Genomic DNA, 18,215 nt, shown 5'->3' on the forward strand with positions numbered 1-18,215 from the left:
TTTCATGGCCAAAATATCCCTCACTTCGAAGACATCATCGTCCCCTACTGGCTGAGGAACAACGGGAGGTGCAGGACAGAACTGATTGAGGATGACCGGTTTCAGGAGCGAGATATGAAAGACGTTATGGACCCGGAGTGAAGCAGGCATCCTCAATCTGTAGGCCGTATTGTTGATGCGTCCAAGAACCTCGAAGGGACCCATGTACCGGAGGCCCAATTTATATGAAGGGATTTTCAAGCGGATGTGCTTGGACGACAGCCTGACTTTGTCTCCTGGATGGTATGGTGGGAGATCCCTCCGCCTCTTGTCGGCATGTTTTTTCATCCCGGCCACGGCTTGTATAAGAGCCTCTTTGGTCTTCCTCCAGACCTGGGAAAACTCTTGGGAGAGGACATCGGCGGCGGGTACGCCGGAGGAGGAAGATAATGGAAGAGGCACACCTGGATTCTGACCGGAGCCCACAAAAACGGATACCTGGTGGTAGATTCATTGGAGTGATAGTTATGCGCAAACTCTGCCCATGGAAGAAGATCGACCCAATTGTCATGATGAGCGTTAGAGAAGTTCCGCAGGTAGGAGGTCAAGACTTGGTTGATCCGTTCGACTTGCCCGTTGGTCTGTGGATGATAAGCGGAAGTGAAATCCAGGGATATGCCCAAGAGTTTACAGAGTGCTCTGCAGAAGCGGGAGGTAAACTGTACCCCGCGGTCAGACACGATTTGCTGAGGAAGTCCGTGTTATCTGAAAATCTGATGAATGAAGATTTTAGCCAATTCAGAAGCTGTGGGCAAGCCGGGTAACGGGACAAAATGGGCCATCTTGGAAAACCGATCGACTACCACCAAAACAGTCGTGCATCCAGAAGAGCGGGGTAAGTCGGTAACAAAATCCATGGTGATGTGTTGCCAAGGAGCTTCGGGAACAGGCAACGGCAGAAGAAGGCCGGAGGACAAGCTTCTAGGTACCTTGTTCCTGGCGCAAATTGAGCAGGAGGCCACGAAGTCTGACATCTTGGCGTAGAGAAGGTCACCAGTAATAATGGAAAACCAGCACAAGGGTCCTCTTGATGCCGACATGTCCAGCGATCTTGGAGGAGTGGCCCCAGCGTAGTACTTCTGCCCTTTTGTCTTGCGGGATGAGGGTCTTGCCAGGCGGCACGGAATCAAGATTCACAGGAGCTACTGTGATAACTCGGGTAGGATTGATAACATTCGACGGAGCCTCCTCCACTTCAGGTGACTGCAGGGACCGGGAGAGTGCATCTGCTTTGGTATTTTTGTCACTGGGTAGGAAGTGGAGCTCAAAGTCGAAGTGAGAGAAAAACAATGACCACCTGGCTTGTCTGGAGTTAAGTCTTTGAGCCGACTGGAGGTAGGCCAAGTTTTTGTGGTCAGTGAGTATGGTGAAGGGATGGACTTCCCCTTTCAGGAGATAATGCCACTCCTCCAGCGCCATCTTTATGGCCAGCAACTCCCGATCCCCAATCATGTAGTTACACTCTGCAGGTGAAAATGACTTGGAGAAGAACCTGCATGGAGCCAAGCGCCCTTTTGGGAAAGAATCGCCCCAGCCCCAGTAGAAGATGCGTCTACCTCGAAGACGAAGGGCTTGCCGACCTCTGGCCGATACAAAACCGGAGCCGTAGCAAAGGCCCGCTTCAGGGTGAAAAATGCATCTTCAGCTTCCTAGGGCCAGATGTTCGGTCTTGCTCCCTTCTGGGTAAGGGCAACAATAGACTTGGTTAAAGCAGAGAAGTGCGGGATGAATTGCCTATAGTAATTTGCGTTGAATGGCCTTCACTCCGGCAGGTCATGGCCATTTGAGCAGCGTGGACAATTTCTCTGGGACCATCAAGAAAATTGCAGATTTTTGGTGTTGCATAATTTGCATGATACCATTATTCTGGGGTTTCCCTGGTTGCAAATCCATAATCCAGTTTTGGATTGGAAGTCTGTGTCTGTGGTGAGTTGGGGTTGTCGGTGTGCCCTTAGTGACGCTCCTGTTTTCTCCACCTCTCCCCAGTCGCATGAGGTTCCTGACTATTTGGCTGATTTTTATGATGTGTTTAGTGAGAGTAAGTCTGCGTCTTTGCCTCCTCATAGGAGTTATGACTGTGCAATTGAGCTGAGCCCTGGGTGTAAATTTCCCAAGGGTCGTCTTTTTAATTTATCTGTACCCGTGCACGAGGCTATGCGATCCTATATTAAGGAGTCTTTGGAGAAGGGTCATATTAGACCATCCTCTTCACCCTTAGGTGCTGGGTTTTTTTTCGTGGCCAACAAAGATGGTTCATTAAGGCCTTGTATTGACTATCGTACCCTCAACAAAATTACTGTTAAATATCAGTATCCGTTACCCCTGATTTCTGATCTATTCTCCAGAGTTAAAGGTGCTTGCTGGTTTACCAAGCTTGACCTCAGGGGGGCGTATAATCTAATTCGCATTAAGCATGGGGATGAATGGAAGATGGCGTTTAATACTCCGGAGGGACATTTTGAGTACCTGGTGATGCCTTTTGGGCTCACTAATGCCCCTTCTGTCTTCCAGTGCTTCATGAATGATATTTTCCGGGACTTTGTGGATAAATTTTTGATCATCTATCTGGATGATATTTTGATCTTTTCCAAGGATTGGGACTCTCATGTGGAACATGTTCGGACTGTGTTCCGGATTTTGAGGGAGAATTCCCTGTATGTCAAGGGATCGAAATGCCTTTTTGGTGTACAGAGGATTTCATTTTTGGGATTTATTTTGTCTCCGTCAACTATTGAAATGGACCCGGCCAAGGTACAGGCCATTTATGATTGCGTTCAGCCCACTTCTTTGAAGGCCCTCCAGAAGTTTTGGGTTTTGCTAATTTTTATCGTAAATTTATAGCTAATTTTTCTGGTATTGCCAAACCATTGACTGAATTTAATAAGAAGGGTGCTGATGTGCTGAATTGGTCTCCGGAGGCTGTTTCTTCCTTTCAGGAGCTGAAGCGGAGGTTCACTTCTGCTCCGGTTTTGCGGCAACCTGATGTCTCATTCCCGTTTCAGGTAGAGGTGGACGCTTCTGAGATTGGTGCAGGAGCTGTTTTGTCCCAAAAAGATCCTGTAACATCTAAAATGAATCCCTGTGCTTTCTTTTCCCGAGAGTTCTCCCCATCCGAACGTAACTATGATGTGGGGAATCGGGAACTGTTAGCCATGAAATGGGCATTTGAGGAGTGGAGACATTGGTTGGAGGGAGCTAAACATCAAGTCGTGGTCCTTACTGACCACAAGAATTTGATTTACCTTGAGTCGGCCATACGCTTGAATCCTAGACAGGCCAGGTGGGCCTTGTTTTTCACACGTTTTGATTTTGTGGTCTCTTTTCTTCCGGGCACGAAGAATGTCAAGGCAGACGCCCTCTCTAGGAGTTTCTTTGCTGATTCTCCTATTGTGACCAAGCCTGCTACCATCTTAGGTGAGGGGGTAGTTCTTTCTGCCATCTCACCCAATTTGAGACGTGCTCTGGAAGAGTTTCAGGAGGACAAACCTGATCGTTGTCCCATTGGAAAATTGTATGTTCCTGACCAGTGGAGGAAGAGAGTAATGTCTGAAGTTCATTGCTCCGCATTGGCTGGTCATCCAGGTATTTTTGGTACTAGAGATTTGGTGAGTCGGTCTTTTTGGTGGCCCGCCTTGTCTCGTGATGTCAGGAATTTTGTGCAGTCCTGTGGGACTTGCTCTCGGTCTAAACCTTGTTCTCGCTCTAGTGGGTTGTTGATGCCATTGCCGGTGCCCAGGAGGCCATGGACCCATATTTCAATGGATTTTATCTCTGATATGCCTGTCTCTCAGAGAATGACTGTTATTTGGGTGATTTGTGATAGATTCTCTAAGATGGTCCATCTTGTACCACTCCCTAAGTTGCCATCTTCCTCAGAGTTGGTGCCCTTGTTTTTGCAACAGGTGGTTCGCTTGCATGGGATTCCTGAGAACATTTTATCTGACAGAGGAGTTCAGTTTGTTTCTAGATTTTGGAGGACTTTCTGTTCCAAGCTCGGAATTCAGTTGTCCTTCTCCTCTGCGTTTCACCCTGAGACCAATGGGCAGACGGAGAGAACAAACCAGACTTTGGAGTCGTATTTGAGATGTTTTATTTCTGCTGATCAGGATGATTGGGTTTCATTTTTGTCCTTGGCCGAATTTGCGTTAAATAATAGAGCTAGTTCTGCCACTTTGATGTCATCTTTTTTTGTAACTTTGGGTTTCATCCTCGATTTTCTTCAGGACAGGTGGAGTCTTCTGCCTGCCCAGGTGTTGACACTGTGGTGGAGAGAATGCACCAGATCTGGGACCACGTAGTGTATAAGTTGTCTCTTTGCCAGGAAAAGGCCCAGCGGTTTTCCAACCGGCATAGGACCATTGGTTCCCGGTTTAAGGTGGGTGATATGGTTTGGTTGTCATGAAAGAATATCTCTGTGAAGGTGGCTTCTCCAAAGTTTAAACCTAGATTTATTGGACCTTACAAGATTTTGGAGATTCTTAATCCGGTCTCTTTTCGATTGGCTCCTGTTACATTCAAGATCCATAATGTGTTTCATAAGTCTCTGTTAAAGAGGTTTGTTGAGCCAGTAGTTCCTGTGGTGGCACCTCCTGACCCTTTATTGGTTGAAGGTAATGTGGAATATGAGGTTGAGAAGATACTGGATTCTCGTCTGGCTAGACGGAAACTCCAGTATTTGGTTAAGTGGAAGGGTTATGGCCAGGAGGATAATTCTTGGGTCCCTGCATCCGATATTCATGCCGAAAGATTGGTTCGTGCTTTTCATCGGGCCCATCCTGATCGCCCTGGAGGCGTGGATGAGGGTTCGGTGACCCCTCCTCAAGGGGGAGGTACTGTTGTGAGTTCATTTTCCCCTTCAGCATTGATGTCTGATGAACTCCCTCTGCTGGTGAAGGGAGGTAGTGAAATTGATTTAGATGGGAAGAACCTGTCATCAGAGCAGGCGGAGGGTGATTGGACATCCGGAATCTCTGAGTGGATATAAGGCAGCCGACGCCCTGCAAGGTTGCTGGTGATCCTCTCTGCTCTGAGCTCTGGCCTCCAGTCTAGTTCCTGTCTTCTAAAGCTAAGTTTTTGCCCTGCTATTATTCCATGAGATTTTGTCTGGTTTACTTAGTGTTTGTGTTCAGCCAGCTCTTGCTGGGACTGGCTGAATTCCATTTTTGTCTCTGATCAGTTGATCTCTTTGCTCTTTTTTCAGAATATACCTGAGTGCTGATATAGTGATTTTGAAGTCTAGCGACTTCAGGGCCTTTTTTCCTATCAGACGGTTGGGACATTTTTGGCAGGGTTTTTGCGGATTGCAGCCAGCATCTTTTCTGTCCTGTCCTATCTAGTTAGTTGGGCCCCATCGTTTGCTCAGCCTGTCTTTCTGTCTGTGTTTGTGTTTTCATCTGTTTTTCACCGACAATACATGTTGGGGGCTGTCTATTGCATTGGGGTCTGCTCTGGGGCAGTTTAGATTTTGCCTTTCTTTCTTTAGGCTTATTTAGCTCTCTGGCTGTGACGAGGGGTCTAGGAACACCGTAGGAACCCCCCACGGCTACTGTTAGTTGTGGTGAATAGGATCAGGGGTCTGCAATCCGATAGCTACCAACCTCTCCGGTTTTTCTGGACTTAGCTTGTATTTTTGTTTTCTCCTCCTCCGGTGACTCATTCATAACAAATATCTCCTGCAGTATTACTAATGCCGATTCCAGTGTCGGTAATGAGATGAGAATTAGCGTTATGGAAGATGAGTCTATGAGGAACGTGTTCAGCTGCCGACTCCGAGGAGGAAACTGCTTGTTGTCTGTGGCCTAAATATATAGGTTTTATTAGTAGATGTCAGGGAAGAAAACTAAACCCTGTAAGATAATAAATCTCCTCATATGTTTCCCTTATTATCTCCAGTAATTGTATTATTACACAGGATTCTTATGATGTTACATCGGCTCATCTTCTTCTCATTCAGGTCTCTACAATATCGGATCCTCTCAGTGAAGATCTTCTACAAAAGAGAAATTTCATGTTTTACCCATCAAGGATGGATATGGACAGAGACAAGATGGCGGAGAGGATATTACACCTCACCCTAGAGATCCTCTTCCGTCTCACTGGAGAGGTGAGAGATTCTGATGACGTCACATTACATCATTCTTATCTATGGGAATAACAGATGGACAGAACTGGAGAGGTGAGGACTCTGGAAATGTCTGTAGTGAGATTTATTAATGTGTCTCTCCATTACCAGGATTACACAGTGGTGAAGAAGACCTCTTGTGATCGCTGTCAGGACCCTGTGTCTGAGGGATGGGGAAGACCCCTGAGCCCAATCACGGGGCCTCCACCTCACCCCCTGATCCATGAGGACATCAATGAGCAGAAGATCCTAGAACTCATCTACAGGATGATAGAGCTGCTGACTGGAGAGGTGACACTGCTGGGAATGCTGGGACATTATACTGTAACACTATGAAGGGATCGGGGGATGACGGTATCATTGTATGTGTCAGGTTCCTATAAGTTGTCAGGATGTCGCTGTCTATTTCTCCATGGAGGAGTGGGAGTATTTAGAAGGACACAGAGATCTGTACAAGAACGTCATAATGGAGGTTCCCCAGCCCCTCACATCTCCAGGTAGTAGACAGGACTAAATACACACGGCCTATAATTATATGTATACAGAGAATGAATTCAGTCCCTGTATGTGTTTCCTCCAGATCTATCCAGTAAGAGGACAACACCAGAGAGATGTCCCCATCCTCTTCTTCCACAGGACTGTAAACAAGAAGATACCAGTGCTCCTCAGGATCATCAGGTAGATGTAGAGAAGGTGTCAGGAGATCTCCCCTATGATGTGTAGACGGCTGTGAAGGTCTTGTGCTCAGTCTTGTTTTATCCACCAGTATTATATGTTTTATACTTGTGTAATGAGAACGATGGAGATGGCAGGATTAGAGCGGATCATAGATGGGACTTCTCCATCTGTCTGTGACTTTTACAATATTTGTTTCAGGGTGAAGATCTGACCCATATTAATACTACAGAGACATATGTGAGAGATGATGAGCGGTGTAAAGAGGAGATTCCCACATATGACTACCCAGGTGAGTAGTAACCACTGAATGCAGAGAAGTCACAGATTCCTCTCAGTCACCGGCTGTGGCTGCTTTATCGGTGGTGTAGTCCGGCCGTATTACCATGATCACCATTTTGCCTCTAGACCACAACATTCTCCTCCACCCAAAACTGTTCACATGACTTTGGGCATTGAAAGCCCTTTTCTATCGAACTTACAACCTGGAGGATCCACCTACTCCCTGGGATTAGGAGACGCTGACCGTTACCTGCCCAGATCTGTAAACTATAAAGCCAAATGACAGCGTACGTAGAATGTGCTGGCTAGTTAGAAAATCACTTGATGAAAAATATTATACTGGGCCTGTAAGAGAAAGCGGAGGGTAATGATGCTGTTGGCTTCCTAGAATCCTGAGATCTCATTTCAGGGCTGAAATCTCATATCCTGAGATCTTGATACCGAGATCTCCATCTGCGTATGCGCCGCGCCCCAGCAGCCATGTTCACGGAGTCCACCGCACTGGAGGAAACCACGGACATGCGAGGGGCTCTGGCCTATCACGAAAAGTCGGCATAGTCCCCCCCGCAGCAGCAGACACTTCATGCAGCAGCAGCGGTGGACACCCCGAGCTGCGGCAGCAGCAGCGGAGGCGGCCACCTTGGGCAGCAGCGGGCAACCCGGGCAGCAGTGCCAGGCACCCCAGCCGCTGCAAACACTCGCAGCTGCGCACTGCACATCGGACACCCCCTCATCCCACCCTGCGGTCTGCAGCATCACCCCACTCCTGCCTCCTCCAGCAGCGACCCTGGATTATAAGAAGCACCACCGTGTTATTAAAAAAAAATTCCTATTTTTCTCCTCAAAATTTGGGGAGCGTCTTATTATCCAAAAAATACGGTAACATGTTTTTTTTTTCTAGTTCTTTTTGTACAGGTTCATTTTGTATGGTAGTCTGATGATGGTGGGATCGGCCTGCCTCACTTATGTGAGTCTGCAACTACCTGGTAGCCTCTAAAATAAGGTCTCCATTACCTCTGCCAAATGCCTGAGATCTAAATTTAAGACACATCAGCTCTGCACTATTATAAAAAGTTCTCTATGAATATCTAATATTTCTTCTTGAAACTCATCTGATGGAAAATATTGGCCCTTACGATAGTTTAGATTGCCAAGAGCCACCGAGCCCCATACTCTAATTACCCAGTGAGTTTTCACCAGAATCATAGGAAACAAATGGACCTTACAAATTATTTCCCAATGTCTCTTCAATCCAACAATCCCCTGTATATGGTTGTACACTACTTTCTGGGCACATGGTAGGGCTAAGAAAGGAAGGAGCGCCATTTAGCTATTTGTACACAGATCTTGATGGAATAGTTTGCAGACACGATGTATTGGGAGCACTGTTAGTGATCATCTGGCAGATCAGAAGATGGCCACCACGAGAAGGCTTGGCTCCATCTACTCTATTTTCCAGATCCTAGTGATTGCCTTGCTCATCATCCCTTAACCCCTCTTCATGGATCTGGACTTACACAGAGACCCCTAGGCTTGGGCCATGGTGTTACCTGCTATTCTGTGGGGTGAGATGGCAAGAAGAATAGTCAGGTAGTTGGTCATAACCAGGATGGCAGAGAAAGTACAAAATCAGAAGACACAAGTGTAGTCAGTAAGCGGGGCTGGGATTACACCAGGAAACAAATACACCAGCTGAGCACAGACTGAACCAGAGGAGAACAAGGCTGTATCTGGCAGATTCCGGGAATAGGCTTCAAGCTTTAGGAGGGTTTGGTGCTTTCTAATTGGCTTAAGCAGGTAGCAGATTGCTACCAGATTGCTGGACAGCACACAAACCCATACTGCCAGGCTGGATGAAACTACTGGTCTCAGGCACCCTAATCTTAGTGGCTGGACAGAGCCAGCGCCACCCAGAACTTCTGGTTTCAACGTCTCTTCTATTACCAGCAACGCCTGCACAATAAATAAGGTGCTGCTTGGTGATGGAATCAAACATCGCAGGAGCAGATTCCAGGGGAGAGGGGACACACCATCTGCAGATGCCCTAATATAACAAAATTATAGGAAACTAAAGCAGTAGAAATCCCCATAAAGTGGCTCCATTATGGAAATTATAACCCTCAGTGAATTATTCTATGGGAGTAGTGACACTTTACGGAAATTAGCTCGCACTGGATGTTGCAACATGAAAATTGCACATTTGTCATTTTATTATCCAACACATAATGCCCAGATTGTGCTCCAGGAAACACACACCGTAAATTAAGTGGGTTCGTCTCACTATAGTAATGCCCAATATATGGATGCTAAATATGGTTTGGGTGCACTAAAAGGCTCAGAAGAGAGTGGATATTTGACTTTGGGAGAGCGGATATTGCTGGATCGGTTTATGGAAGCCATGTTGCTTTTCAAGAGCTTTTGACCCACAAATATTGTGGAAACCTTTTGGTTTTCTTCTGACAGATGATGGACCTTAGTGGTGTCTTGTGTTTCCGTGAGATGAGTAGAAGTTTTATTGGTATAATTTTCGCCTATATAACATTGTTGGCTTTTTATTCCATCTGTGGGAAGCAGAATGAACAAACCATTGAACACCATGATGCACTGGTTCATGCTATGAGGCTTTCGATTAGACTGTGAACTGTCATTGTCTTGGTGAATAATTCAATGGTTTTAAAAAGCTTGTATCTTTTAAGGACAGCTTAAGTAGAAATGTCCAAAAGTATCAAATTTGAAGATATTGTATTCAAAGTTAACTGGTTTTATTTTTAGGAACGCTGACATCTTCAATTTTTAAATCTGATGATCTTGAGATCTCACAGGATACAACTGAAGTGAATGCCATTACTCCAGATATATCATCATCCATTCACAGCAAAGATCTGTCATCTGATCCTATGAAACAGGTCCCATCTTTTGGTTCATTACCAACTACTAAGGAAAATCAAAGTCACAATATAAGCATTAAAAAATTAATTGATTCTAAAGGAAAGGAGACATTTTCAGATTCAGAATATGGAAATAGTTTTCTTGAAAAGACTTTTCCTAAACATGAAAAAATTCACATAACAGAGAATAGATTTTCCTGTTCACAATGTGGGAAATGTTGTACAAAGAAATCAGATTTGGTTAAGCACCAAAGGAATCATACAGTGGAGAAGCCTTTTTGCTGTTCAGAATGTGGGAAATGTTTTAATAAGAAATCAGATTTGGTTAGTCACCATAGGACTCACACAGGGGAGAAACCTTTTTCCTGTTTAGAATGTGGGAAATGTTTTGTGAGGAAATCATCTCTTCTTAGTCACCAAAAAACTCACACAGGGAAGAAACCTTTTTCATGCTCAGAATGTGGGAAATGTTTTAACAAGAAATCTAATTTTGTTACACACCAGAAAACTCACACAGGGGAGAAACCTTTTTCCTGTTCAGAATGTTGGAAATGTTTTAGCCAGAAATCAGATTTGGTTAAGCACCATAGAACTCACACAGGGGAGAAGCCTTTTTCCTGTTCAGAATGTGGGAAATGTTTTACAAAGAAATCATATGTGTCTAATCACCATAGAACCCACACAGGGGAGAAGCTTTTTTCCTGTTCAGAATGTGGGAAATGTTTTGCACATAAATCACATTTTGTTACTCACCATAAAACTCACACAGGCGAGAAACCTTTTTCCTGTTCAGAATGTGGGAAATGTTTTAACCAGAAATCAGATTTGGTTAGTCACCATAGAACTCACACAGGGGACAAGACTTTTTGCTGTTCAGAATGTGGGAAATGTTTTACAAAGAAATCAGATTTGGTTAAGCACCAAAGAACTCATACGGGGGAGAAACCTTTTTGCTGTTTAGAATGTGGGAAATGTTTTACAAAGAAATCAGATTGTGTTAAGCACCAGAGAACTCACACAGGGGAGAAGCCTTTTTCATGTTCAGAATGTGGGAAATGTTTTACAAGGAAATCAGATTTGATTATGCACCGTATAACTCACACAGGGGAGAAGCCTTTTTGCTGTTCAGAATGTGGGAAATGTTTTACAAAGAAATCACATTTGGTTAGTCACCAAAGAATTCACACAGGGGAGAAGCCTTTTTGCTGTTCAGAATGTGGGAAATGTTTTAACTGGAAATCAGATTTGGTTAATCATCAAAGAACTCACACAGGGGAGAAGCCTTTTTCCTGCTCAGAATGTGGGAAATGTTTTAACTGTAAATCATATTTGTTTAAGCACCAAAGAACTCACACAGGGGAGAAGCCTTTTTGCTGTTCAGAATGTGGGAAATGTTTTACAAAGAAATCACATTTGGTTAGTCACCAAAGAATTCACACAGGGGAGAAGCCTTTTTGCTGTTCAGAATGTGGGAAATGTTTTAACTGGAAATCAGATTTGGTTAATCATCAAAGAACTCACACAGGGGAGAAGCCTTTTTCCTGCTCAGAATGTGGGAAATGTTTTAACTGTAAATCATATTTGTTTAAGCACCAAAGAACTCACATGGGGGAGAAGCCTTTTAACTGTTCAGAATGTGGGAAATGTTTTGTGAAGAAATCTTCTCTTCTTAGTCACCAAAAAACTCACACAGGGGAGAAACCTTTTTCATGTTCTTAATGTGGGAAATGTTTTCTACCAAAATCAACTCTTAATAAACATCAGGGAAGTCATACGGGGAGTTTTTTTCATGTTCAAAGTGTTGGAAATATTTTAACTTAAAATTGTATCTTCGTAAAGGTGTTGACCACTACTAGGACAACCCCTTGTCATTCCTCATGTTTGGCCATCTAATATATAAAGCTCAAGTGTGTGTATGTATGTATGTGTGTATGTATGTATGTCCAGGATAGGCATCCGCACCGTCGCAGCTACAGCCACAAAATTTGGCACAGTCACACGTCTGGACCCTGAGAGCGTCCTAAGCTATGTTGTGAGGCGAAATTTTAACCCTGCACGTTCCAATTCACCAATTTTGCCCCTATCTACATAATGGGGAAAAGTGTGTGCATATCAAGCCCCGCCCCTCATTATGATGTCACAATGGTTGCCATGGCGACGCTGATGTCATAGGTTGCAAGCCCCGACGCTCATTATGATGTCATAATGGTTGACTATAGGATGGAGGATGTGTGATGGGTATATGGGCACTGGACTATGGGATGGAGGATATGTATGACGGGTATATGGGCACGGGACTATGGGATGGCGGATATGTATGGTGGGTATATGGGCATGGGACTATGGGATGGAGGATATGTATGATGGGTATATGGGCACGGGACTATGGGATGGAGGATATGTATGATGGGTATATGGGCATGGGACTATGAGATGAAGGATGTGTGATGGGTATATGGGCATGGGACTATGGGATGGAGGATGTATGATGGGTATATGGGCACTCGACTATGGGATGGAGGATATGTATGATGGATATATGGGCAAGGGCCTATGGGATCGTGGATATGTATGATGGGTATATGGGCACGGGGCTATGGGATGGAGGATAATTATAATTTGCTATAACTAACCACAGTTAGTTACTATGCCCGGGCAGCGCCGGGCTCTTCAGCTAGTGTTACAATAAAAACACTCATTGTACGAGAATGATCAGTACTAAATATATTGAACAGCCATGTCAGACTGAGCTGCCATCATGGAAAATCTTTCGCTAACTAACTTTGCAGCTAATGAGATGACCTTATGGGAGCTCTAGCCAGAATGGAGACATAAAATGACATCAGAGCCATTAGCAGGTATGGTTGGCATACACAAGGGTTAATAGGAGTAGCTGCAGGGCATTGTGAGAGTAAGTAAAGGTGTCATATGGTAGTAAGTAGTGTCTGTGATGAGGACAATACAATAGTCAATATGTGAATAGTTATGTGGGTAATGACATTAGATAAAAGGGACATGGGGATTTATGGATTGTAATGGAGTTTGGTGAAATACTCCTAAATATTGTCATTTTGTGTTATCACTTTCTTTAGTATTCTAGAATACATGTCTTCCCTGCAGTGTGAGGTTATCATGTATACACCTTTTACCACTATATGAAGTTCGTTTGTCTAACCATTTACTGTATATAAAAAGCCCAAACGAGGTCCTCCATATATTCAGAAATAGAATTCAACAACATGGCCTACAGACGTTACTCCCATAAACAACATGTCAGTATGGAATATATCTGTATTTCAACAAAACACATAAAAAATGTAAAAAGAAGAGATTATGCAGAGAAAAATCATCAGGTATGTATATAAAACGTATCTAAATCTGTCCCAAAATATAGTTTAGCAAAATCCTTTACATATATATACTGTACATATATATAATTGTAAGTGGAAAGTCCATATAGAGGAAGTATAACAATTATATCGCTTATCATCCTATATCATTACATATCTCAGGTGTAAGGTCTCCGCCGAATGGTCAATTCACAATAAACCCAGATACAAAGAATATATAGAACAGGTTTACAATCCACACAGGAATAAATATTACATTGTAGACTCATAAAGTGACAGTGCTCATGGAAACATTCATAAAATAGTACAAACAATGAATGTTATAAAGCCGATTCCATAGGGCATGTGTGGCATTATGGGCATGACACGGTCACGGCTTCACATAGAGTCTTCATTGCTGGTGCATAAATCCAGAAGCAGCAGAACGGGGCAAACTGCACATTACACGCGCTTCTCTTGTAGAAACCCCTTTCTGAGGAAGCATTACAAGCGAAACGTGCTGAAAAGAGGCATCTGGGTAATGTTCCATCTCTATAGATCGGTCTTGTCTGTGTATGCCTCTTTGGTATGTGGACATTGTGGGGTTCGCCACGTTCTCCTGCTTTTGGATTTGTGCACTAGCGATGAAGACTCTATGTGAAGCAGTGACCGGGTCACAATACTATTTTGTCCTCACACTCACTCCCTGTGATTGTGTGATGTGTCTGGCCTAAGAGAGACAATCAGCAAGTGGGTTATAAATTAGGTATAATTATAATATATATGATCAAATATATTGTAGTTCCCCTTCTTTCTCTCCCATAAGAAGATTCTTCCGGTAGAATCAGCGCGGATGAGCACCTACTGTGCTCTCTCCCTGGCCACAATTCCCCATCTTATTTCCATCCTCACCCTTTCCCCCCCAGCCATCTTTTCCCATCTAGATATATATCTACCATCCGACTATAGTGATAAGCTCTCTGCAGATTAATGATATACTATATTGGTCTGTGTTCCTGGAGGATAGCTTCTGCTCCACTAGTTACCATTGATAAGATACATGGTGCTTCACGTCCAGTATTTATGGTGAATAACACATATATTATTATGGGCAGTTGTTCTTTGAGATCGGTAGATTTAACATATGTCAAACTAAAAAGCGGGTCTGTAATATCCTGAAATTTCAAAGGTTCTGGTTACAATCGATAACTTCCTTGTCAATTCCTGAACCTGGTGGGAAAATTATATTTCCACCTTATTAAAACCAAGCCAGGTATATATTGAGCCTAATATGAAAAACTTACCCATCAACATTTTCTATTTTCTTCTTTTTTCCATAAATTCCTTGATATTCCTACTTTTTAGTTTTTTAACAGGATATCGGGGCCCATATGTCCTGGAACCCATGTTTCTCTCTGTGGCCCTAGTACACTGTGCTACTGGTCTCCGGTCCATACTGCTATTAGTGAGCAGAACGGATTCACAAAATATTGAACTCCGTTCACCTCACTTTCTGAAGTGATGCAGCGTTCAGTTTGTGAAGATTGAGCTTAGAATTATTTTAATTTTAACAATTAGAATAAAATCTACATAAAATTAACATTGTTATAAATATTTATACATTTAAATAGCCACAAAAATACACATCAGTAGATAAGAAATTATTCAAACATTTATTCTGGACCTCATAATTTTGACCCTGGCATCTTATCTCTCTGGTTTCCTGTCCATGACCCTGGTATATTACCTTTCTGGTTTCCTGTCCATGACCCTGGTATATTACCTCTCTGGTTTCCTATCCATGATCCTGTTATCTTACCTTTCTGGTTTCCTGTCCATGACCCTGATATATTACCTCTCTGGTTTCCTGTCCATGATCCTGGTATCTTACCTCTCTGGTTTTCTGTCCATGACCCTGGTATATTTCCTCTCTGGTTTTCTGTCCATTACCCTGGTATATTACCTCTGGTTTCTTGTCCATTACCCTGGTATATTATCTCTCTGGTTTCCTGTCCATAACCCTGGCATATTACCTTTCTGGTTTCCTGTCCATGATCCTGGAATCTTACCTTTCTGGTTTCCTGTCCATGGCCCTGGTATATTTCCCTTCTGGTTTCCTGTCCATGACCCTGGTATCTTACCTCTCTGGTTTCATGTCCATGACCCTGGTATCTTACCTCTCTGGTTTCCTGTCCATGACCCTGGTATCTTACCTCTCTGGTTTCCTGTCCATGACCCTGATATATTACCTTTTTAGTTTCCTGTCCATGACCCTGGTACCTTTCTGGTTTCCTGTCCATGACCTTGGTACATTACCTTTCTAGTTTCCTGTCCTTGACCCTGGTACCTTTCTGGTTTCCTGTCCATGACCTTGGTACATTACCTTTCTAGTTTCCTGTCCATGACCCTGGTACCTTTCTGGTTTCCTGTCCATGACCCTGGTACATTACCTTTCTAGTTTCCTGTCCATGACCCTGGTACCTCTCTGGTTTCCTGTCCATGACCCTGGTACCTTTCTGGTTTCCTGTCCATGACCCTAGTAGTTTGGGGGACATGAAGGACTTGTTTTTATTATCTTTGTATTCTGCTGTTTGTGAGGTAGGATGTAGAAAAAGACGGCAATTCTGTTTCCTATTATGTGACTGTACGGCCCCTTAACACGACCTATAGAATCATAGAATCGTAGAGTTGGAAGGGACCTCCTGGGCCATCTGGTCCAACCCCCTGCTCAAAGCAGGATTCGCTAAATCATCCCAGTCAGATGTCTGTCCAGCCTCTGTTTGAAGACTTCCATTGAAGGAGAACTCACCACTTCTCGTGGCAGCTTGTTCCACTCATTGATCACTCTAACTGTCAAAAAGTTTTTTCTAATATCTAATCTGTGTCTCCTCCCATTCAGTTTCATCCCATTGCTTCTAGTCTTTCCTTGTGCAAATGAGAATAAAGTTGATCCCTCTACAATGTGACAGCCCTTTAGATATTTGTAGACAGCTATTAAGTCTCCTCTCAGTCTTCTCTTTTGCAAACTAAACATTCCCAAATCCTGCAACCTTTCCTCATAAGACAGGGTTTGCAGACCGGTCACCATTCTGGTCGCTCTTTTCTGAACTTGCTCCAGTTTGTTGATGTCTTTTTTAAAATGTGGTGCCCAAAACTGGACACAATATTCCAGATGAGGTCTGACCAAAGAGGAGTAGAGGGAAATAATGACTTCACGTGATCTAGACTGTATGCTTCTGTTAATACATCCTAGAATTGCATTTGCCTTTTTTGCTGCTGCATCACACTGTTGACTCATATTCAGTCTGTGATCTATTAGTATACCCAAGTCTTTTTCACATGTGCTGTTGCTTAGGCCTATTCCTCCCATTCTGTATATGCTTTTTTCATTTTTATTGCCCAGATGTAGTACTTTGCATTTTTCCCTGTTAAAAACCATTCTGTTAGTTGCTGCCCACTTCTCCAGTTTATTTATATCTTTTTGAATCCTCTCTCTCTTCTCTAGTATTAGCTATCCCTCCTAGCTTTGTGTCATCAGCAAATTTAATCAGTTTACCCGCAATTCCTTCATCTAAATCATTGATAAAGATGTTGAACAATACAGGGCCCAGGACAGAGCCCTGTGGTACCCCACTTGAGACATTCTTCCAACTGGATGTGCAGCCATTTACGACCACTCTTTGGGTCCGATCACTAAGCCAGTTATGAATCCACCTAACAGTTGCCTTGTCCATTCCATACTTAGTCATTTTTTCAATAAGGATTGTATGAGATACTTTGTCAAATGCTTTGCTGAAGTCAAGATATACTATATCTACAGCATTTCCTTGATCCACCCAATCAGTGATTCCGTCATAGAAGGAAATTAAGTTAGTCTGACATGACTTATTAGTTACAAACCCATGCTGACTCTGTTTAATCACTTCATTCTTATCCAGGTACTGACATACATGTTGTTTAATAATTTGTTCAAAGATCTTTCCTGGTATAGAAGTCAGACTCACCAGCCTATAGTTGCCTGGGTCCACCTTCTTCCCCTTTTTGAAGATAGGAACAACATTTGCTCTTCTCCAGTCTTCTGGGACTTCTCCTGTTCTCCAAGAATTTTCAAAGATTATGGAGAGGGGTTCAAAAATTTCTTCTGCTATCTCCTTCAGTACTCTGGGGTGTAATTCATCTGGACCTGGAGACTTGAATTCATTTAGGTTAGCTAAGTGTTTCCTCACTATCTTTCTGTTTATAGATATCCTGGATTCTTCTATACCCTTAATAGGACAGTGAAGAACAGTTGATGTTACGTTTCCTTTCTGAGAGAAAACAGATGCAACAATGCCATGTGTCCCCTATTTGACTTATGGTGCTGCTCTCATGTCCATGTTTTCCCAGCAACAGAGGTGACAAAGAGCCAGTACAAGTCTATGGGTCCATGTAAACATGCCGTCCGTGTGCCGTACATATGCCGCCCGTGTGCTGTACATGTGCCATCCATATGCTGTACGTGTGCCGTCCATTTGCCGTCAATGTGCTGTACATGAGCCGTCGTGTGCGGTCCGTGTGCTGTACATGTGCCGTCTGTGTGCTGTACATGTGCCGTCTGTGTGCTGTACATGTGCCGTCCGTGTGCCATACTGCCATACATGAGCCGTCTGTGTTTAACATGGAAAGTATATGAGAAGCTTTGTAATTCCATTTCCATTATCCATACGGATGACCAAGATCAGAGTCTCATTATCCCGAGTAGAGAAGCTCCAGGGACAAAGACCCCATCTGGTCCTAACACACTGGGGGCCCGGAGTATCCAGCCACGAGGCCCGGATTCTCTCATTTGTGGACCCTAAGTTTCTTGTAGAATAAATCCCTTTCTCACATAGTCCTTTAGTA

The 18,215-nt window shown here is 43.6% G+C and overlaps 2 protein-coding genes across 2 annotated transcripts in view; both read left to right on the forward strand.

Moving 5' to 3' along the window:
* Positions 1-18,215, forward strand: part of LOC141094115 (gastrula zinc finger protein XlCGF66.1-like) — a 152,941-nt gene that overhangs the window by 106,611 nt on the left and 28,115 nt on the right. The window lies entirely within an intron of this gene.
* Positions 1,139-18,204, forward strand: LOC141093951 (uncharacterized). Its single transcript, XM_073579629.1, has 7 exons — positions 1,139-1,198; positions 5,993-6,142; positions 6,272-6,451; positions 6,534-6,657; positions 6,741-6,838; positions 7,037-7,127; positions 17,578-18,204. Exons 1-7 carry the CDS (start codon positions 1,139-1,141, stop codon positions 17,613-17,615), a joined length of 741 nt encoding a protein of 246 aa, XP_073435730.1. The 3' UTR covers positions 17,616-18,204.

The sequence above is a fragment of the Dendrobates tinctorius genome, unplaced genomic scaffold (genome assembly GCF_039654945.1).
Source record: "Dendrobates tinctorius isolate UK_male_01 unplaced genomic scaffold, ASM3965494v1 ptg000063l, whole genome shotgun sequence".
Lineage (NCBI taxonomy): Eukaryota > Metazoa > Chordata > Amphibia > Anura > Dendrobatidae > Dendrobates > Dendrobates tinctorius.